Source organism: Poromitra crassiceps, assembly GCF_964638095.1.
Source record: "Poromitra crassiceps genome assembly, chromosome: 27".
NCBI classification, from domain to species: domain Eukaryota; kingdom Metazoa; phylum Chordata; class Actinopteri; order Beryciformes; family Melamphaidae; genus Poromitra; species Poromitra crassiceps.
In genome coordinates this window covers 2,181,104-2,204,201 of record NC_139650.1, presented here as the reverse complement: position 1 = coordinate 2,204,201, position 23,098 = coordinate 2,181,104, and the positions used below count along the sequence as shown (strand labels likewise).

Here is a 23,098-nt window from a genome sequence, read left to right as displayed (position 1 = left end):
TGGCTGTGACACGCACTACAGGAGAATCTTCCCAGATTATCTTCCCTAGAATCTCAAACATGCACACACTACAAGATTTGTAAATGTGGCGCACCACGCACTACAGGATATTATTAAGATTATCGGCAGGATAATCACATTGATGCCCGGCCATACTCCGAACCTGTTTCGTTTTTGGGGTTCCAGCAGTGACCAAAGCGCTCCGCCCCCACCTCACCTCTCTCTCTTTCCTCATTTTCATGCCCGTCTCGCCAAACAAATGAATCTCACGGTAGTTAGCATGCGTGTAAACAACGCGAGTCTATTGTCTGTACAAGGGAGAACACAAACACATGCGCTACCAAAATATATTTCCCTGCTGCATGTCATGAGATCGGCAAAAGTTTGGATAGACTGGATTGCTTCCCGCAGCAGCAAAGCCTTTTTTCCCCACACTGCCTGATAAGACAGGTAGGAGATTACAGCCTCTGACTGGCAGGGGCTCAAAACTACGATATAACAACTTTTTATTCATTGGTCATTCATTGTGATATAAATTAGTGACATTTTCCCCCAAATACTCATGGTTCTGTGCTGTTGGTATTTGGTAGCCTATCTGATACCTGCAGTGCAGCGCATCAGAGCCGCGTCAATTAACGATAATGACGGGAGTCTCCCGCAGCAGCAGAATGATGTATTCGCGCAGATTTTCAGTCCTAAATATCAAACATGTTTGATATGATCGGGACGGCCCCGATGAGGCTTTGAGCAGATCGGGAGGGTTAAGATTGGATCTGCAAACAGCTCACACTACAAGATAATCGGTGCCGAACGTCGGGCCCGACCAAGCTTGGCAAGCTGCCAGGCCAGATTTCTCCTCCGATTCTCGGGAGGGGTGAATCGGGCATAAATCGGCCCGAAAATCCTGTAGTGTGAGCCAGCCTTAAGACACATAATAATAGCTGTGTGTATTGTTTTTGTGGCAAGAATCCGTTTTGAGGAGAGAGAACATGGTCTTGAGTGCATCTTGCAAGAGATTTGTGGAGTTTTGACAAACTGGTTACCTCTTTTCAGTTTTGTGTTTAGAGTTTTGAGGAATTGAGCCACAGTTTCTGGAAATGAGGTTTGGGAGAACCTCTACGTCTTGGGCATGAAAACTGTCCCGCTTTGTGTCAAAATGTGCTACACAACACTGATTATTCTGTGGTTCCCATCTCTGCAGTCTGATGTTCTGGACCAACTGGAACGAGCAGTCTCCCAGCATCATGCGCGCCACCCTGACCGGTGCCAATGTCCTGGTGATCATCGGTAAAGACATCCGAACCCCCAACGGCCTGGCCATAGACCACCGTGCGGAGAAACTCTATTTCTCCGATGCCACACTAGACAAGATCGAGCGCTGCGAGTACGACGGAAGTCGGCGCTACGTGAGTGACACGCGCACGCACGCACGCGTGCACACACACACACACACACACACACACACACACACACACACACACACACACACACACACACAGTATACAGTCAGACATGCACACCTCACATGGTGTCCATCAGGAAATCACGATGCAAATATTTGTACTGCGGTTTGTATTTAGTATTGGATGATCTAATCGCATCAGGCAATTTTGTTTATCTATTGCGTTTGTTGCACGGGTGGGAACTTCCTGACTGTGTCAAGGAATCTATAAAGAAGGAAAAGACATCATGTCACACACCGTTCGAATTTTGCATTGGGGCCAGACTTTGGGGCCAGTTCTATTGAAGTGAATGGGGGCATGGGAAGTCCCACTGTCCCACTATAAACCATCATATCACACATTCCTCGAATCTGGTGGAAGCATTTTTCAATCATATATGATGGCGTATAGTGGGACTTACCATGTCTGCCCCCCATTCACTTCAATAGAACTGGCCCCGATGCAAAATCCGAACGCGAGTGGTGTTTCCTTCTTTATAGTTTCCTAGACTGAGTGAGGTAGGTCATGACCGTGGATGTGGATGTGCTGCCCCCTGTAGGTGGTGCTGAAGAACGAGCCTGTGCATCCGTTCGGCCTGGCTGTGTACGGGGACTACATCTTCTGGACAGACTGGGTGAGGAGGGCCGTGCTGCGCGCCGACAAATACACAGGAGGAGACATGAAGGTGCTGCGTGCAGACATCCCTCAGCAGCCCATGGGCATCGTCGCCGTGGCCAACGACACCAATAGCTGTGAGTGTGTCTACACACAGTGAGGCATCCAAGTCTGCACTGTCTCTACACACAGTGAGGCATCCAAGTCTGTACTGTCTCTACACACAGTGAGGCATCCAAGTCTGTACTGTCTCTACACACAGTGAGGCATCCAAGTCTGTACTGTCTCTACACACAGTGAGGCATCCAAGTCTCTACTGTCTCTACACACAGTGAGGCATCCAAGTCTCTACTGTCTCTACACACAGTGAGGCATCCAAGTCTGCACTGTCTCTACACACAGTGAGGCATCCAAGTCTGTACTGTCTCTACACACAGTGAGGCATCCAAGTCTCTACTGTCTCTACACAGAGTGAGGCATCCAAGTCTGTACTGTCTCTACACACAGTGAGGCATCCAAGTCTGTACTGTCTCTACACACAGTGAGGCATCCAAGTCTCTACTGTCTCTACACACAGTGAGGCATCCAAGTCTGTACTGTCTCTACACACAGTGAGGCATCCAAGTCTGTACTGTCTCTACACACAGTGAGGCATCCAAGTCTGTACTGTCTCTACACACAGTGAGGCATCCAAGTCTGTACTGTCTCTACACAGAGTGAGGCATCCAAGTCTGTACTGTCTCTACACACAGTGAGGCATCCAAGTCTGTACTGTCTCTACACACAGTGAGGCATCCAAGTCTGGAATGTCTCTACACACAGTGAGGCATCCAAGTCTGTACTGTCTCTACACAGAGTGAGGCATCCAAGTCTGTACTGTCTCTACACACAGTGAGGCATCCAAGTCTGTACTGTCTCTACACACAGTGAGGCATCCAAGTCTCTACTGTCTCTACACAGAGTGAGGCATCCAAGTCTGTACTGTCTCTACACACAGTGAGGCATCCAAGTCTGTACTGTCTCTACACACAGTGAGGCATCCAAGTCTGTACTGTCTCTACACACAGTGAGGCATCCAAGTCTCTACTGTCTCTACACACAGTGAGGCATCCAAGTCTCTACTGTCTCTACACACAGTGAGGCATCCAAGTCTGTACTGTCTCTACACACAGTGAGGCATCCAAGTCTGTACTGTCTCTACACACAGTGAGGCATCCAAGTCTGTACTGTCTCTACACACAGTGAGGCATCCAAGTCTGCACTGTCTCTACACACAGTGAGGCATCCAAGTCTGTACTGTCTCTACACACAGTGAGGCATCCAAGTCTGTACTGGCTTTCAAGCCTGTATTATGTTATGGTGGGGGGGGGGGGGGGGTGTTGATCATGGGTGTTTAGGCAAATGCATGTATTTTCAGTGTACACTACCATTCAAAAGTTTTAAAACATCCCCATTTTCCCAGTGTTTATTGAAATGTGCTGTCAGCACTGGGGTCTAAGCCAGTGCAATATTGTCCAAATAATTTGGGACCCCTGTTTGCATCAACTGTCAAACCAAACAGGGGGGTCTCAAATGGTGTTGATTACTTACAAACCTTCTGTCTGTATTAAAGCAGTATTGGAACAGTCTGTGTTATTGCACCCTCTGAAGCATTATTGTGGACAATATTACACTCCTTAAATTGCAATAAACCCTGGAGAAATAGGAGCGTTCTAAAACGTTTGAACGTTAGTGTGCATACTGTACTTACACATATCCCTAAACACACACACACACACACACACACACACACACACACACAATACTTGCGAAACCGAAACAAGTAAAGAAATAAAAGTACAAGGACACTGTGTATCTTGGCTTAGAAAGCCACTTTACTGTAACAACACATTTGACGTCACTGATACACGATGGGTTAAGTGAGTTTGAAGTATCCTCTTGAGCAAACTACTTCATAGACTGTTCTTTCCATAGTAATAACATCAGGCCATCAGGCCAAGTCACAACTAATGAACTCATTACATTCAATGTGAGCCTGTTTGAAGGAGGAGGCTCCTGAGTATTGAGCCCACACACACACACACACACACACACACACACACACACACACACACACACACACACACACACACACACACACACACAGATGTTTTTCTGCCCCAGCAGAGCAGTTAATGAGGTGAGAGAAGTAATCTGGAGTGTGACAGAGGAGCTGCAAACACCTCCAGAATGGGACCACCTGAGATTCACAACCCCACCATCGTCCTATATTACGCCCTTCCCCCCCCCCCCACACTCTGAATCGTCATTCTTCACCTCTATCCATACCTCTCTCCACCTCATTTCTCCATCTCGTCTTGTTCTTCATGTCCTGTTGTCTGGATCCCCCTAAATCAGTGATTCCCAAACTGTGGCCCGTGGAGGTACTGCAGGTGGGCCGCCAGTGGTCTGCCAACACTCCGGAATTTCGCGGGCAATCTAATGGCATTTTTAAAGCTACTGTGGAGATCCTGCTATCAGAAGAAACTAGAAGACCTAAGGCATCCATTGGTACCAAGCATAATATGCTAGCTTGTCGGAGAGGGGGCTAAATAACGCTCCAAACAGAGGTTACATTTTGGCGAGGGAAAACTATTTCAAAGGGGTCCCTTGACCTCTCAGCTCAATTGATCTGAGTCTGATGATGATGAGTCTCCCCTTTACAGATAAGGTAGCATTTTTCAAAGCCTAGCATTAATAACTTGTGGATTGATTTCTTCTGTTGTTGCTCATCACATTAACAAATGTGTTTTATGCATGCAAATACTTCTGATGAGTAAGGGGGGGAGAAAATGTTGGCAATCTGCTTTTGGGTATTTTGCCGAAATGTTTTTTTATGTGGATGGATTATTAATTTCCCTTACGCCCCAGTTCACATACTCTGCTAATGAAATAAAAAAAATATATGATATAAAAAACATAATAGGGAAATACATCATCTTAGTCTCGTGTGTTGATCAGAGTTCTGGGTGGGCCCGGGAAGATTTTCAGATTTCAAAGTGGGCCGCGGCATTCTTAAGTTTGGGAACCCCTGCTGTGAATCAATGTAGCTGTGCTTTTTTCTATCCATACTGTCAAACTTCTCTCTGTCTCTGACCCCCCCCCCACACACACACACACACACACACACACGCACACGCACACGCATACACACACACACACACACACACACACACACACACACACACACACACACACACACACACACACACACACACACACACACACACACAAAGACCCCATGGTAATAGCTGCAAATCCCATTTAGTCACATTGAATTATGCATTAGACACAAGAGGAACCATGGCTGTGTGTGTGTGTGTGTGTGTGTGTGTGTGTGTGTGTGTGTGTGTGTGTGTGTGTGTGTGTGTGTGTGTGTGTGTGTGTGTGTGTGTGTGTGTGTGTGTGTGTGAATGCGGTAGCAGCGCGGTGTTTGTGGAGAGCGCAAAATCTCCACTGACTGTCCATTTTTGCCAGTTGTCAGCTGTCGCTTGGCTCGATTAGACTACGGTACTTCCCTGGTAACCAATTAACATAGCAACCATCAACCAATCATCGCCTCTGAACTGACTGCAGCGTTTGCGGAGACCTCCACAGGGTTAAGCGGGGAGCTCGGTGTGCCACACGCACAGACCCTCCGCACACGAACACTGGGCACTAGGGGTGTCACGATACACTCAGTTCACGATACGATACGTATCACGATACTGGGTTCACGATAACGATACGATACGATACGATTTTAACAATATTTTTTAAACTTGAATAATGACAATATATGACTGGAAAAGTAGTATTTTATTTGAAATGCACAAATACAAAACATGCTGTTGTGGGAAATTGTTATTACAATAACAACTAGAAAAAACATGAGATTGGAGATAAGGCTTATCTTGAAATAGAATGAGTTACACCGTCACTTAGATTTACTTTGAACTAAAAGGTTTCTCAGCAGTATAAATTCTCATTATGCATCTTCAGTTTTTCTTCAAACTCAAACAACAAGACTTTTCTTAATCTATTTTTTATGCATCTTCAGTTTTTCCTGTCAAGTAAACAGTTTTGCCAGAAACTCAATTGAATGGTTTCTCTCCTGTATAACTTCTCATGTGTCTCTTCAGAGACTTGTTCAACTGAACTACTTTCCACACATTGAACTTCAACAAACAAAGACGTTTCTTAGTCTATTTTTTGAAAAAAAAAAAAAAAAAATTTGGGCGATATGAGATTTCATCTCAACGATACATATCGTGACGTTTTACTATCGCGAAATTTCGTGGGACGATATATTGTGACACCCCTACTGGGTACACTGCAGAAAGCAGCATACATGAGCCTGAACTCTCCCCTGTCTGTCTGTCTGTCTGTCTGTCTGTCTGTCTGTCTCCACACAGGCGAGTTCTCTCTGTGTCGTGTAAACAACGGGGCATGTCAGGACCTGTGTCTGCTGACCTCGGAGGGAAGGGTCAACTGCAGTTGCCGTGGCGACAGGAAGCTTTTGGAAGACAACACCTGCATAGGTGATCAAAGAAAGGCAGTGGGATCATTTCATGTCAAATGTAATGGATCATGAATGAATATTCATTGAGTGTATGCTGCCCCCTCCCTCCCTCCCTCCCTCCCTCCCTCCCTCCCCAGCCCTGAACACTACCTGTAACAACATCGATGAGTTTGAGTGTGGAAACGGAGACTGTGTCAACTACACCCTGACGTGTGACGGCATGGCCCACTGCAAGGACAAGTCTGACGAGAAACAGTCCTACTGTGGTGAGTTTGCTTGTATCAATTTACCGTGTGTGATTAGCCTTTGTGTGGGATTAGCCTTTGTACAAGGCTTTGTTAGCCTTTTGTACAAAATATTGTGTCTTTCATTGATTGGCTGCTAGACCAATTAGTCTTTGAGGGATACTAACGAGTTGTCAGGGTTGGACAAAATGACAAAAGCAGGCAGACTAGAAATCACGTCTAACAGAAAGGCAAAGTACAGATGAGTGACAAACAGGGTGGACATTTCGTCATTTTAGGGGCAGGGCCATCTGGCCTTCGGCGTCACAATTGTTTTTAGGGCACAAGGCCACAGGCCAGGGCACAAAGACAATTGCTCTATTGACATCATGAAGAGCGATTTTTCTTAAATGTGTGTTAAAATGAGCCAATGACACATCCTTTGCACAGGGCAGGTTACATTAAACTGAGACCACTGATGCTTTTAAAGCAACTGACAGTAGCAGGCGGGTAGGAGGACACTGCCAAGGTGGCCTTTAGGATCTCAGGGCATCACGGCCAGAAGGAGGGGCAATTACACGGAGGCAGTGTAATTTCCACCCTGGTGACAAAGCAGCTAGAAGGATCTGGTAGAGAGCAAAGGAAAATGGACTGGTATAAATAATAAGGGGGTAATGAGGTGCAGTTGGGAAGGGCAGAGACAGGTGACAGGTGATGCAGGAGGAGGGAAGGGGAGTACCGGAGCACCAACTGGACCTGGACTGGCATCTGGAAGACACACAACAGAAAACACGGAACGGAGAAAGAGGGAACAGGAGTGGAAAACAAGACCAAGACAGACAACACAGAGAGAGAGAGAGAGAGAGAGAACTCAAAGCGATGAGTTGGCTGGATTCCTGACAAAGGTTTTCTACTACTGACAATTATATGGATGGAGAGACTCAGGTTCCTGAGGACCAACTCACTTAAAAGATTCTCAACTATCTGAGACCCGTTTCTGGCCTATTTTGATGAGGTTAAAAGCGACAACTGACTCGCCTGGCTGGTTTCTCATGGACCCCTTGCACAACATCTCTTATGAGCACATAAGCACCTTATGTGGCTGGTAGCACCACGTTGGAATGTTGGAATGTTGATAATATATATATGCATTTTCTTTCTTTCTTTTTTCCTGTGTCTGAGCTTGTTCGTTTTTTTTATTTTAAATGTTTGTGTGTGTTCTAAAATATAAAACACTTCCATAAAAAGGTTTTCTACTCCTGCTCCTACTGATATAGCTATAGTCAAAACACTGTCTACCATATTTTGGTTGTTGATATTTGTAAGTGGAGTTTGGACTGTATATCATTTGTGTTTGTGCTCCTCAGCCAACCGTGCGTGTAAGAAGGGGTACAGGCGGTGTGTGAACGGTCGCTGTGTGGAACACGGCTCCTGGTGCAACGAGCAGGACGACTGTGGAGACAACTCAGACGAACTCTTCTGCAACAGTGAGCTCAGCCATGTTCAGCCACACAACCATTTGCTATTTTCACTTTGAATTAGGCCCTACTTAACCATCTCTCATTGTGTGTGTGTGTGTGTGTGTGTGTGTGTGTGTGTGTGTGTGTGTGTGTGTGTGTGTGCGTGCGTGTGTGCGTGCGTGTGTGTGCGTGTGTGTGCGCGTGCGTGTGTATCAGCCACACTGTGCTCTGCGGAGCAGTTCCAGTGCCGAGATGGAGGCTGCATCTCAAACTCCAGCAAGTGTAACCAGCAGGTGGACTGTGAAGATGCCAGTGACGAGATGAACTGCTGTAAGTCACCATCAGATTAGCTACACTTTATTACGATGCCAGTGACGAGATGAACTGCCGTAAATCACAAGCAGATTAACTACACTTTATTTAACAAACACTTAGTTACAGTGTTGGGGGTAACGTATTACAAAGTAACGCATTACTGTAACCATGTGTCTGTAACGAATAGTGTAAGGCATTACAGTCCCTAAATCCAGTAATCACATTAAAGTTACTATTCAAATATTTATGGCATTACTCGCATTACATAAGTTCTTCAATTATCTGCAGGATTCTGAAAAAAACATCAGACGTGCAGTTCTTTTTCATGCACTCGATTACGCAACACAACTAGATTGGATGGGCTGGAGGGACGGGGAGGAGTGAGATCTTGTGTATGTCCTTATTAGGATTTTGTGCTGATATGGGCATATGTAAGGTTTCATGTTATATTGTTAACTGGCAATTAGGTGACAATGCATCTCAGGCGCTGCTGCGGAGTAATGCAAAAGTAATGTAACGAGTAGTGTAACGAATTACTTTCTCCAGGGAGTAATTACGTAAGGTAAGACATTACTTTTAATGTGTAATGTGTAATACTGTATATAACTTTTTGAAGTAACGACCCCCAACACGGCTTAGTTACTAACGCTGCCCTCTTTGTTCAGCGGCCACGGACTGTTCCAGCTACTTCCATCTGGGGGTGAAGGGAGTGACGTTTCAGAAGTGCGAGTTCACCACACTCTGCTTTGCGCCCTCTTGGCAGTGTGATGGGGCTAATGACTGTGGAGACTTCTCAGATGAACGAAACTGCCCAGGTATTCTGAAAACCTCTGAAGCACATATAGAAACATAGGCTACACTTTCACAACTTGGCCCTTATAATGTACATACAACATTATCCTGAAATAATAATTTGCTTACTTACTTATGGCTACTACCTCTCCTGGGGCACAGGCCGCCGACAAGGGCTTTCCAGCCATCTGAACTAAGTCGGGCTACTCTAAATAACTTATGTGCCATAAGCAAAAACAATGGTCGTTTTTATGTTAAATTAAATTGAAATAGTTTCAGAAGAAAATAGAATTGGAAAAACATAGCAATTCATATTTATTTATTTATTTATTTATGTATTTATTTATTTATCTTTTTTTTATTTTATTTTATTTTTTTATACTGCTTTCAATCGTCTTTGATGCTTTTCTCTTATCTCACCTCTCATTTGGTAACCTCACCTCGTGTGTCTGTCCACTAGGGAGTGCGAAAACAAAATGTACGACACCCTTCTTCGCCTGCCCTAGTGGACGTTGTATCCCTATGAGCTGGACCTGTGACAAGGAGAACGACTGTGAGAACGGGGCTGACGAGGCTCACTGTGGTAAGTCCAGACTCTTTGAAAAGGCCACTCCTTACCTGGCCATTGCTTTGTTTTGCTTTGCTGTGGCATTTGCACTTCATGCAGTCCTTCTGCTCCCCTAGATAAGTTCTGCTCAGCCACCCAGTTTGAGTGTGGCAACCACCGCTGTATTCCCAACCGCTGGGTGTGTGACGGAGCTGACGACTGTGGTGACGGCACCGACGAGGACAGCAAATGCAGTGAGTTAATAGGCACAAGCATTTGTACTCTTATAGCTTTGTAAGTTACCTACCAGACAATGCCTGTGTGGCTAAAGTACAGATTCAGCTTCAACGTGAGTTATATTACCTGTCAAACAAAATGCATGCAGTGAATTCAGGAAATCCAATTTGTTGGATATTTAGGTACTCTTCCGGCTGAGCGCTTCAATCTCTGTGCATTTCAGTGCATCTTATATGAGGATTTAGCTGGTGACTGCTGTGCACTTCTCTAGTGCACTATGGACTGAAAGGACATTAGGATTCGATTTTTCAAACCATCGTGCATATGATATGGAGTTTAAAGGATTAGATTGACAGAGCCTGTCTGATTGTTTTTGGAGTTCACAGTATATTTAAACACAACAGTCCGGGATGAAGTCATATGCATCATCACTGTGTTTCAATCACCCTTTTCCATGACAGAGACCAAGACGTGCAGTCCTGAGGCGTTCCAGTGTCCCGGCTCTCATGTGTGCGTGCCTCTGCGTTGGAAATGCGATGGGGACAAAGACTGTCCTGACGGGGCAGACGAAAGTGTCAAAGCTGGCTGTGGTGAGGACAGGGACAGGCAGGGGGGTTTGGATAGCCTCAAAATCAAGACCTGTAGTAAAAAAAATAAAGGAAGAAAAAGAAATATATTTAGCACAAAGTATCATCTACGACAGAAGATGTCCCCGTTTTCTGCCGTTATTCTGTTCCACTGATGCAGCAATTGTTTCTGTGTCCCAGTGTTCAACAACACGTGCGACAGCAACGAGTTCATGTGCCAGAACAGACAGTGTATCCCCAAGCACTTTGTGTGTGACCACGACAAGGACTGCAGCGACGGCTCAGACGAGTCCGTGGAGTGCGGTGAGTGGACGACCTTTGACCTTGTACTTGTATTGAGGGGTGATTACAAAGCACTCTCCTCCTGCTCCCACACTTTAGCCTTTAATAACTCTGCCAGCTCGGCCGTCACGCTCACTGCTGCTGCCGCCTCTCGCTGCAGAGTATCCGACATGCGGCCCCAACCAGTTCCGCTGTGCCAATGGCCGCTGCATCGCCCAGAGCTCGTGGGAATGTGATGGAGACTTTGACTGCCATGACCACTCAGACGAAGCCCCCAAGAACCCACGCTGCACTGGCCACGGTGAGACGCTCACAGCCCCTCCGGCAATCAACAATACTTGTGATTTGCTTTTTCATAACTGGACCACACTGTCAGTCTCCAGTAGGGGTGTCACGATACACTAATTTCATGATACGATACGATACACAATATTGAGTTCACGATAACTATACGATACGATATTTTAACAATATTTTTTTTAACAAAAGTAAATAATTTTTATGTATTTATTTATCATTTATTTAACCATGTGAGTCCCGTTGAAATCGAAACCTCTTTTCAAGGGAGCCATGGGAAAATACTGGAAAAATAGTCTTTCATTTGAAATACACAAAATACAAAACAAATGCTGTTTTTGGAAATTGTTATTATAATAACTAGAAAACAACATGGAAGATAATACTTCTCTTGCAATAGAATGTGTCACACTGTCACAAACTAAATGTTTGTTGCATGGTGAAAGAAAAATAAAGTATACAATCTATTTCTTAAATAACTCATGCTCAATGGTCCCTAAACTTATCTAATCTTATGTACCCCTTGAGCTGTTTTGCCATGCCAGTAGTAGTCTACCCCCTCACTCATGCGTGTTGATTCTGCTAAATTTGTTCTATTATTATTCAGGAGCAAAAAAAATGTTTTTTTTTTTTGTTGTTTTTTACGATATCATTTTTTTCTGACGATACGCATATCGTGACGTTTCGATATCGCGATATATCGTGCGACGAAATATCATGACACCCCTAGTCTCCAGTGAAGATGTTGTTTGAGGGTATGAAATAACAGCAGTCTCATTGGTTGATATTGTCCATCTCCTTTCTGTTTCTCACTCTCTGTCACCCGACAGAGAAGAAATGCAACGACACGGCGTACGCCTGCAATAATGGAAAGTGTGTGGCAGAGACGCTGCTTTGTGACCTTAACGACGACTGCGGCGACGGCTCTGACGAGCTGAACTGCTTCGTTAACGAGTGCCTGAACAGCAAACTGAGTGGCTGCTCCCAGCTCTGTGAAGATCTGAAAATCGGCTTCAAGGTAAATAAACGACTCGGAAAGGTGACTTGACTTGTCCAAAGATGAGTGTTTAAGACAGAAGGTCAGCACTCGGGCTGGGTATTGGCAAGGACCTCACGAGATACGAGACGTATCAATAATACATGGGTCACGATACGATACGTACTGTATCACGATACGCGGGTCACGATACGATACGTATCACGATACGCGGGTCACGATATGATACGTATCACGATACGATACGTATCACGATACATGGGTCACGATACGATACGTATCACGATCCATGGGTCACGATACGATTGTATTACCATGCATTGTGATACGATACATACTTTATTGCGTTATTGAAATACTCTACATAATTTATGGAAATTTTAAAAATAGAGCTGAAAAGTTGCTGTGTACCACCCAGGTAGTGTAATAATATGTACATCACATTATATTGATAACTCAGTGGACAAATTGAGTCAAAACTATTTAATTTGAAATTTTCATTCCAATTTATTAGAACGGTATTTGCACAGTTGCACACTATGTCACTAAACACACTGAAATAGTAAATAAATAAAGTGTATAAGTATTCTTATTGTGTCACTGAACACACAGCTGTAAAAAAAAAACAGCGATTTATCACAATATTTTTCTGAAATATCGATTGCAAAAAATAAATATTACAATATATTGCGGTATGGATGTTATTGCACAGCCCAAGTCAGCAGCATACACTGTTGCTGTGCTCACTGTGTGCCTTGCCTCAATACAGTGTAGATGCCACCCTGGCTTCCGTCTGAAGGATGATGGGAAGACGTGCATCGACATAGATGAGTGCAGGACCACCTATCCCTGTACACAGCGCTGCATCAACACGCACGGCAGCTTCCACTGTCTGTGTGTGGAGGGCTTCCAGCTCAGCCCCGAGAACCCAACCATCTGCAAGTCTACCTCAGGTAAGAAATGCCATCTGCAAGTCTACCTCAGGTAAGACCATCTGCAAGTCTACCTCAGGTAAGAAACGCCATCTGCAAGTCTACCTCAGGTAAGACCATCTGCAAGTCTACCTCAGGTAAGAAACGCCATCTGCAAGTCTACCTCAGGTAAGAAACGCCACAAATGACTGAACCATCTGCAAGTCTACCTCAGGTAAGACCATCTGCAAGTCTACCTCAGGTAAGAAACGCCATCTGCAAGTCTACCTCAGGTAAGAAACACCACAAATGACTGAACCATCTGCAAGTCTACCTCAGGTAAGAAACACGACAAAAAATGAGGCGGTCCTGCTTTCAGTAGGGCCATATGATTTCCGCAATGCAGAAAAACGGACAGAATCATATAATAAAAATTAAATCAACTCTAAAACATGGAATATTGCAGAATTTTCCATAATTGGGCAGAAATTAGTTAGTATTATTATATTATATATAATTAGAAGTATATTATATATAAAGCAGAATTTGGTGGGGGGGGAATTAAACAGATTTCATATGGTCCTATTTCAGGTGTGTGTTTAATTTAAACCTGCTTATACATAAAGTCTCCCTTCTTCCAGAGGAGGAGCCCTTCCTCATCTTTGCCAACCGCTACTACCTAAGGAAGCTCAACTTGGACGGCACCAACTACACACTGATCAAACAGGTGAGACTCATAATGAGACACGGCGCGTCCTGTTCAACTGGCTGTACTCCTGCAAACCACTGGTCCTGTGGGAGTTTGGTGCTGATGCTGCTGCTGCTGCTGCTTTGACAGGGCTTGAACAACGCGGTGGCTCTGGACTTTGACTATCGGCAGGATATGATTTACTGGACAGACGTGACCACGCAGGGCAGCATGATCCGACGCATGCACATCAACGGCAGCGACGTCCAGGTCAGTGTGGACAGGATGACGGGGAAGAGGACGAGTGTGTCGATGATACCTGCTTGACCTTTCCTTTTCAACATAGCACTTGCATTTAACATGATTTATGCAATTGCTAGCATCATTCACGGTTTATGTGCCCAGTGTATGCAATGTAAAACCTGGGGGAAACAATAGAATTAGAAAAGGCGTTATCGTGAGGAGCAGATTGAGTATGTACTGCATTGGTGTTTGCTAGGTCCTTCACCGCACGTCGCTCAGCAACCCAGATGGTCTGGCTGTGGACTGGGTGGGAGGAAACCTGTACTGGTGTGATAAGGGACGCGACACTATCGAGGTGTCCAAGCTGAACGGGGCGTACCGGACAGTCCTGGTCAACCAAGGCCTGAGGGAGCCACGTGCTGTGGCTGTGGATGTGCGCTACGGGTAAGAGCGCTGTCGTACGACACGGCGCTTAAAAGAGACTGATTGCAAATGCAAAATGTGCTCTTATGACTTTGTCTCCACATTGTTTTTCTACTTTGACATGGGATTTGTTATGAATAATACATCTAATGCAGCATGACCCTCACAGGTACCTGTACTGGTCAGACTGGGGTGACACCCCCCACATAGGGAGGATTGGTATGGACGGCACCAACAGGAGTGTCATTGTGGAAGACAAGATCACCTGGCCCAATGGCCTGACACTGGACTTCATTAATGACCGCATCTACTGGGCCGATGCCCGGGAGGACTACATCGAGTTTGCTAGTCTGGACGGAACCAACAGACACACAGGTAACACACGCGTCCAATTTTTTGTACTTGTATAAACAAAACAAAAAACACATATGCACACGTTCACACACACTGATGAACTTGTCTCCTTTTATTGACCATGTTATTGTTTGTGATTCATTTTGTCTTTGTATCTCCGCCCCTGTAGTTCTGACTCAGGACATCCCCCATATCTTTGCTATGACTCTGTTTGAGGAGTACATCTACTGGACTGACTGGGAGACCAAGTCCATCAACAGAGCTCATAAGACCATGGGCGTCAACAAGACCATGCTGATCAGCACGCTGCACAGACCCATGGACATCCACATTTACCACCCTTACCGCCAGCCTGAGGGTACAGAGCAGACCGTCACTCACTGCCACCTGTATATCTCCATCTGTGCCCTGGTACCTTTCTGACCTCTGACCTCTCTTCTGCCCGCGTACCTTTTCCTTCTCCCTCAGTGGCCGACCACCCATGCCAGACCGACAATGGAGGCTGCAGTAATTTGTGTCTGCTCTCACCTGGAGGAGGCTACAAGTGTGCCTGTCCCACCAACTTCTACCTGGCAGCTGATGGCAAACAATGCATGTCCAACTGCACTGCAAGTCAGGTGAGCTTCCCCCAGGCTTGTGATATGTATACGTTTTGCCTTTGCCTGCCTTTAATATGTTGGTAAAAAAAAAAAATATATATATATATATATATATATATATATATATATATATATATATATATATATATATATATATATATATATATATATATATATATATATATATATATAAGCCCATGAGGGCTTGACACATTTAATAAAAGTCAATCAATCATATACATATATATATATATATATATATATATATATATATATATATATATATATATATATATATATATATATATATACTAATAATACATACACTCACTTTTTTTCCCCTCTTTTCAGTTTGTCTGCAAAAATGACAAGTGCATTCCATTTTGGTGGAAGTGTGATACTGAAGATGACTGCGGGGACCGGTCGGACGAGCCTGCAGATTGCCGTGAGTGATGGGTGACGCCTGACTATAAACGTCACACTTTATTACTGTTGCATTGCACTGTGAAGTGTGTGCTGGCTGCTCATGTTATTACTGTTGCATTGTACTGTGAAGTGTGTGCTGGCTGCTCATGTTATTACTGTTGCATTGTACTGTGAAGTGTGTGCTGGCTGCTCATGTTATTACTGTTGCATTGTACTGTGTGAAGTGTGTGCTGGCTGCTCATGTTATTACTGTTGCATTGTACTGTGAAGTGTGTGCTGGCTGCTCATGTTATTACTGTTGCATTGTACTGTGAAGTGTGTGCTGGCTGCTCATGTTATTACTGTTGCATTGTACTGTGAAGTGTGTGCTGGCTGCTCATGTTATTACTGTTGCATTGTACTGTGTGAAGTGTGTGCTGGCTGCTCATGTTATTACTGTTGCATTGTACTGTGAAGTGTGTGCTGGCTGCTCATGTTATTACTGTTGCATTGTACTGTGTGAAGTGTGTGCTGGCTGCTCATGTTATCACTGTTGCATTGTACTGTGAAGTGTGTGCTGGCTGCTCATGTTATTACTGTTGCATTGTACTGTGAAGTGTGTGCTGGCTGCTCATGTTATTACTGTTGCATTGTACTGTGAAGTGTGTGCTGGCTGCTCATGTTATCACTGTTGCATTGTACTGTGAAGTGTGTGCTGGCTGCTCATGTTATTACTGTTGCATTTCACTGTGAAGTGTGTGCTGGCTGCTCATGTTATTACTGTTGCATGGTACTGTGAAGTGTGTGCTGGCTGCTCATGTTATTACTGTTGCATTGTACTGTGTGAAGTGTGTGCTGGCTGCTCATGTTATCACTGTTGCATTGTACTGTGAAGTGTGTGCTGGCTGCTCATGTTATTACTGTTGCATTGTACTGTGAAGTGTGTGCTGGCTGCTCATGTTATTACTGTTGCATTTCACTGTGAAGTGTGTGCTGGCTGCTCATGTTATTACTGTTGCATTGCACTGTGAAGTGTGTGCTGGCTGCTCATGTTATTACTGTTGCATTGTACTGTGAAGTGTGTGCTGGCTGCTCATGTTATTACTGTTGCATGGTACTGTGAAGTGTGTGCTGGCTGCTCATGTTATCACTGTTGCATGGTACTGTGAAGTGTGTGCTGGCTGCTCATGTTATCACTGTTGCATTGTACTGTGAAGTGTGTGCTGGCTGCTCATGTTATTACTGTTGCATTGTACTGTGAAGTGTGTGCTGGCTGCTCATGTTATTACTGTTGCATTGTACTGTGAAGTGTGTGCTGGCTGCTCATGTTATTACTGTTGCATTGTACTGTGAAGTGTGTGCTGGCTGCTCATGTTGTGTTTGCTCACCACAGCTGAGTTTAAGTGCAGGCCAGGCCAGTTCCAGTGTGGCACCGGCATCTGCACCAACCCCGCCTACATCTGTGATGGAGACAATGACTGCCAGGACAACTCTGATGAGGCCAACTGCGGTAAACACAAGCTTATAGTACTTTCGGTCTTTGTTGTTGTACTTACACAGTACTAACTCATATCCTCTCTCGCCCACGCTGTGCCTTCCTGTATCCAGATATCCACGTATGTCTGCCCAGTCAGTTTAAGTGTAGCCACCCCAGTCGCTGTATCCCAGGCATCTTCCGCTGCAATGGGCAGGACAACTGTGGAGAGGGAGAGGACGAGAAAGACTGTCGTAAGTTTATTATCACTTATATATCACTTTTTTTATTTTACATTTTCAGATGAGTATACAACAAGATGTGAATAGACGGCTGTATCCACCTGTGTACTGTGTACTGTGTCAGTTGGGTTTTGAATGGTTGTGTCTCTTGTGCAGCGGAAGTGACATGTGCTCCCAACCAGTTCCAGTGTGCCATCACCAAGCGCTGTATCCCACGGGTGTGGGTGTGTGACAGGGACAACGACTGTGTGGATGGATCTGATGAGCCGGCCAACTGCAGTAAGGACCCATGCTTGCTACATATATATATCTCCCTCCTCTGGCAACATAAGTAATAAGTCATACTGTATATACAGTATGTATGTATCTCTCCCTCCTCTGGCAACATAAGCAATAAGTCATACATGTATGCACATGCTTCTCTTTTAGAACCTGAGTGATTATACTAATGGGAAGCTATGGGCATCAATAAAAAAATAAATAAAAAATAATTAGATCTAGAGAATATTGCACTGGGTTTCTATAAGTGTAAAGAGGTATAAATATATGACTGTGCAGCCAGCACAAAGTTGGGTATAAAAGAGCAGACTGTAGGACAGTGGGGTGGATGCCAGCAGTAGTTTGTTCATGGTGTGCTTAGGTAGTCCTACACTATGTCGTTCAGATGTTAATGATGGCTATCTAATGATGTTCTTGACCAGCAGCTGAACAGCTTGATTGCAAATAAGAACCAGTATGAGTGCAGATTTTCCCTTTAGCGCATTAATATTCAGCTGTTATTGGTCTCTCAGGTGTGTGTTTATAAAGAATGGAATTGTCCATTTTAATTTTTTAACAACATATTAAGAGTTTGTGTCTAATGGTTTGTATCTCTCTCTGCTGTGCAGCCCAGATGACGTGTGGTGTGGATGAGTTCCGCTGTAAGGACTCGGGCCGCTGCATCCCGGCCCGCTGGAAGTGTGACGGGGAGGATGACTGTGGCGACGCCTCGGACGAGCCCAAGGAGGAGTGTGGTAAGGAGAGAGGAGGAGTGTGGTGAGGAGAAGAGGAGGAGTGTGGTGAGGAGAGGAGGAGTGTGGTGAGGAGAGGAGGAGTGTGGTGAGGAGAGGAGGAGTGTGGTGAGAAGGAGAGGAGGAGTGTGGTGAGGAGGAGAGGAGGAGTGTGGTGAGGAGAGGAGAGGAGGAGTGTGGTGAGGAGGAGAGGAGGAGTGTGGTGAGGAGAGGAGGAGTGTGGTGAGGAGAGGAGTGTGGTGAGGAGAGGAGTGTGGTGAGGAGAGGAGAGGAGGAGTGTGGTGAGGAGAGGAGGAGGAGTGTGGTGAGGAGAGGAGGAGTGTGGTGAGGAGAGGAGAGGAGGAGTGTGGTGAGGAGAGGAGGAGGAGTGTGGTGAGGAGAGGAGGAGTGTGGTGAGGAGAGGAGGAGTGTGGTGAGGAGAGGAGAGGAGGAGTGTGGTGAGGAGAGGAGGAGGAGTGTGGTGAGGAGAGGAGGAGTGTGGTGAGGAGAGGAGGAGTGTGGTGAGGAGAGGAGAGGAGGAGTGTGGTGAGGAGAGGAGGAGGAGTGTGGTGAGGAGAGGAGGGGGAGTGTGGTGAGGAGGAGAGGAGGAGTGTGGTGAGGAGAGGAGGAGTGTGGTGAGGAGAGGAGGAGTGTGGTGAGGAGAGGAGGAGTGTGGTGAGGAGAGGAGAGGAGGTGAGGAGAGGAGGAGTGTGGTGAGGAGAGGAGGAGTGTGGTGAGGAGAGGAGGAGTGTGGTGAGGAGAGGAGGAGTGTGGTGAGGAGAGGAGAGGAGGAGTGTGGTGAGGAGAGGAGGAGGAGTGTGGTGAGGAGAGGAGGGGGAGTGTGGTGAGGAGGAGAGGAGGAGTGTGGTGAGGAGAGGAGGAGTGTGGTGAGGAGAGGAGGAGTGTGGTGAGGAGAGGAGGAGTGTGGTGAGGAGAGGAGAGGAGGTGAGGAGAGGAGGAGTGTGGTGAGGAGAGGAGGAGTGTGGTGAGGAGAGGAGGAGTGTGGTGAGGAGAGGAGGAGTGTGGTGAGGAGAGGGTGGCAAAGGAAGACTAGCACAAATTCACAATAGGGGCGACCACATATGCACATTTCAAAAATGCAGCATGGCAGGGGCAACCTGCCCTCCTCTGCCTCTGTCACCCTGCATTTTGAAATACCTCCCCTCTCCCTTTCAGCCAATTAGCATGAACACAACACACACCTTCACACACTTGACCCTCATGTCAAATGTCAGCCTCTTAGGGTCAAAACTGTGCCTGTTAAAGGGTGCTGAACTTTTTGTGGACAAACCAACCGACCAACAGAGTGACTCATAGAGCTGCTGGTCGCAGCTATAAAAGGATGATGGAAGAGATGCATGCAATGAGACCCTAGATATTTGCTGGAAGAAAAAGACAGGACCTTACTTCTGCGGACTGTGTCTGTCTGATCCTCAGACGAGCGGACGTGCGAGCCGTACCAGTTCCGCTGTAAGAACAACCGCTGTGTGCCTGGCCGCTGGCAGTGTGACTATGACAACGACTGCGGGGACAACTCCGATGAGGACAAGTGTGGTACGTCCCTCAGTCTACTGTCCTTTCTCTCACACAGCCACACTCACGTCTCATAGTCCACAGGAGGATACAGATGTGTGAAATTGTATGAGATTCAGCAGAGCGTTTAGACTCAACAGATGGTAGTGATGAGCAAACTGTCACCTTTCAGTCACAGCGTGTGTGTTATAGCATGGTATACTGTATTTACTCAAGTGTCTATGTGTGTTATAGCATGGTATACTGTATTTACTCAAGTGTCTATGTGTGTTAGAGCATGGTATACTGTATTTACTCAAGTGCACGCATGCTTGAGACGTTGATGTCTTTTGCACTGATTAGTTCTGTGGCCATTTGCACATCTCACATCATCTCATGTCTATTCTGCATTTCACACTGGCCTGTTGGCGAGAGCTAGAGGTAGGTGTTTTCACACGTTCAGCTCATCTGTCCACGACCCCAGCCACCCAGTCCTCAGTCTTCCCCCAGCCACCCAGTCCTTAGTCTGTTCCCAGCCACCCAGTCCTTAGTCTTCCCCCAGCCACCCAGTCCTTAGTCTGTTCCCAGCCACCCAGTCCTTAGTCTGTTCCCAGCCACCCAGTCCTCAGTCTTCCCCCAGCCACCCAGTCCTTAGTCTGTTCCCAGCCACCCAGTCCTTAGTCTTCCCCCAGCCACCCAGTCCTTAGTCTGTTCCCAGCCACCCAGTCCTTAGTCTTCCCCCAGCCACCCAGTCCTTAGTCTGTTCCCAGCCACCCAGTCCTTAGTCTTCCCCCAGCCACCCAGTCCTTAGTCTGTTCCCAGCCACCCAGTCCTTAGTCTTCCCCCAGCCACCCAGTCCTTAGTCTGTTCCCAGCCACCCAGTCCTTAGTCTTCCCCCAGCCACCCAGTCCTTAGTCTTCCCCCAGCCACCCAGTCCTTAGTCTTCCCCCAGCCACCCAGTCCTTAGTCTTCCCCCAGCCACCCAGTCCTTAGTCTTCCCCCAGCCACCCAGTCCTTAGTCTGCCCCCAGCCACCCAGTCCTTAGTCTGTTCCCAGCCACCCAGTCCTTAGTCTTCCCCAGCCACCCAGTCCTTAGTCTGCCCCCAGCCACCCAGTCCTTAGTCTGTTCCCAGCCACCCAGTCCTTAGTCTTCCCCCAGCCACCCAGTCCTTAGTCTGCCCCCAGCCACCCAGTCCTTAGTCTTCCCCCAGCTTGTGTTGGTGCTCATGTTGTTGTGTGACCCCTGTCCTCCTTTTTAATCCCTCTAGCTGCTCTGCAATATGTGCTGTACCATCCCCACCTCTGCAGCCCGCCTGTCACTCCTGCAATATGAATGTCCAGTCTTATTTTATTGGTGTATGTCTGGCTTTATTGTAACACAGTACCCTGTGGACTGTTCTACTGTCTTTGCTATCTCCTCTCCCCTCCCCTCCCCTCTCCTCTCCCCTCCCCTCTCCTCTCCCCTCTCCTCTCATCTCCTCTCCCCTCTCCTCCCCTCCTTTCACCTCCTCTCCTCCCCTCCCCTCCTCTCCTCTCCCCTCTCCTCCCCTCCTTTCACCTCCTCTCCTCTCTCCTCCCCTCCCCTCCTCTCTTCTCCCCTCCCCTCTCCTCTCCCCTCTCCTCTCATCTCCTCTCCCCTCTCCTCCCCTCCTTTCACCTCCTCCCCTCCTCTCTCCTCTCCTCCTCCCCTCCCCTCCTCTCTTCTCCTCCTCCTCCCCTCCCCTCCTCTCCTCTCATCTCCTCTCCCCTCTCCTCCCCTCCTTTCACCTCCTCCCCTCCCCTCCCCTCTCCTCTCCCCTCTCCTCTCATCTCCTCTCCCCTCTCCTCCCCTCCTTTCACCTCCTCTCCTCTCTCCTCCCCTCCCCTCCTCTCTTCTCCCCTCTCCTCTCATCTCCTCTCCCCTCTCCTCCCCTCCTTTCACCTCCTCTCCTCCCCTCCTCTCTCCTCTCCTCCTCCCCTCCCCTCCTCTCTTCTCCCCTCTCCTCCTCTCTCCTCTCCTCTCCTCTCTGTTCTTAGATATTCTCTCTGTCCCTTCTCATACGTCTTCTCTCTGTCCTCAGTGCCCCGGCAGTGTTCAGAGAGTGAGTTTTCCTGTACAAATGGCCGCTGCATCGCTGGGCGCTGGAAGTGCGATGGGGACCATGATTGTGCCGATGGCTCAGATGAGGTAACACTTGACCATTTTCTTCTTTTTCAACGTATCCCCTTGGAAATGGTCTTTACTAGTGGTGCTAAATCAAATATGCCCTGTCCAGAATGGCTGTGATGTAAAGTGCGACAGTGACCAGTTCCAGTGCAAGAACGGCCATTGCATCCCCATCCGCTGGCGCTGTGATGCTGATGCTGACTGTATGGATAGCAGTGATGAGGAGAAATGTGACAGTGGCGGTAAGAAACGCACACGCACACACACACACGTGCACACACACACGCACACGCACGCACGCACACACACACACACACACACACACACACACACACACACACACACACTTATTTGCTCCCACAAGCTTATCCAAACATAAGATGCTGAAGACGTGGATGCATGCAGTATTTGATCCCAAGTGCTTGTCATGATTATTTCCTCTCTCGCTTTCTCTCCGCTCCCTATTAGTGGGCAGACACTGCCCCCTGGATGAGTTCCAGTGTAACAACACCCTTTGTAAACCCCTGGGCTGGAAGTGTGACGGGGAGGACGACTGTGGGGACAACTCAGATGAGAACCCAGAGGAGTGTGGTGAGTTTCAGTCCGCTCTCACATGAGAGCAGGACCATCTGAACCCTCTGACTCTCACATGACAGCAGGACCATCTGAACCCTCTGACTCTCACATGACAGCAGGACCATCTGAACCCTCTGACTCTCACATGAGAGCAGGACCATCTGAACCCTCTGACTCTCGCATGATAGCAGGACCATCTGA

The 23,098-nt window shown here is 46.8% G+C and overlaps 1 protein-coding gene across 1 annotated transcript in view; it reads left to right on the top strand.

Moving 5' to 3' along the window:
• Positions 1–23,098, top strand: part of LOC310799432 (low-density lipoprotein receptor-related protein 1-like) — a gene marked incomplete at its 5' end in the record, with an annotated part of 176,046 nt that overhangs the window by 138,445 nt on the left and 14,503 nt on the right. The window contains 29 exons of the mRNA XM_083662014.1: positions 1,202–1,406; positions 2,002–2,194; positions 6,491–6,616; positions 6,735–6,863; positions 8,189–8,308; positions 8,498–8,611; positions 9,262–9,411; positions 9,849–9,971; positions 10,073–10,189; positions 10,634–10,762; positions 10,940–11,062; positions 11,202–11,342; positions 12,169–12,356; positions 13,105–13,288; positions 13,888–13,973; positions 14,085–14,204; positions 14,434–14,621; positions 14,770–14,975; positions 15,124–15,312; positions 15,423–15,571; positions 15,905–15,998; positions 17,352–17,468; positions 17,567–17,686; positions 17,831–17,953; positions 18,562–18,687; positions 20,101–20,217; positions 22,236–22,342; positions 22,431–22,563; positions 22,790–22,912. Of these exons, the coding sequence (XP_083518140.1) occupies positions 1,202–1,406; positions 2,002–2,194; positions 6,491–6,616; positions 6,735–6,863; positions 8,189–8,308; positions 8,498–8,611; positions 9,262–9,411; positions 9,849–9,971; positions 10,073–10,189; positions 10,634–10,762; positions 10,940–11,062; positions 11,202–11,342; positions 12,169–12,356; positions 13,105–13,288; positions 13,888–13,973; positions 14,085–14,204; positions 14,434–14,621; positions 14,770–14,975; positions 15,124–15,312; positions 15,423–15,571; positions 15,905–15,998; positions 17,352–17,468; positions 17,567–17,686; positions 17,831–17,953; positions 18,562–18,687; positions 20,101–20,217; positions 22,236–22,342; positions 22,431–22,563; positions 22,790–22,912 (4,040 nt within the window). The remainder of the gene's footprint in view (positions 1–1,201; positions 1,407–2,001; positions 2,195–6,490; positions 6,617–6,734; positions 6,864–8,188; positions 8,309–8,497; positions 8,612–9,261; positions 9,412–9,848; positions 9,972–10,072; positions 10,190–10,633; positions 10,763–10,939; positions 11,063–11,201; positions 11,343–12,168; positions 12,357–13,104; positions 13,289–13,887; positions 13,974–14,084; positions 14,205–14,433; positions 14,622–14,769; positions 14,976–15,123; positions 15,313–15,422; positions 15,572–15,904; positions 15,999–17,351; positions 17,469–17,566; positions 17,687–17,830; positions 17,954–18,561; positions 18,688–20,100; positions 20,218–22,235; positions 22,343–22,430; positions 22,564–22,789; positions 22,913–23,098) is intronic.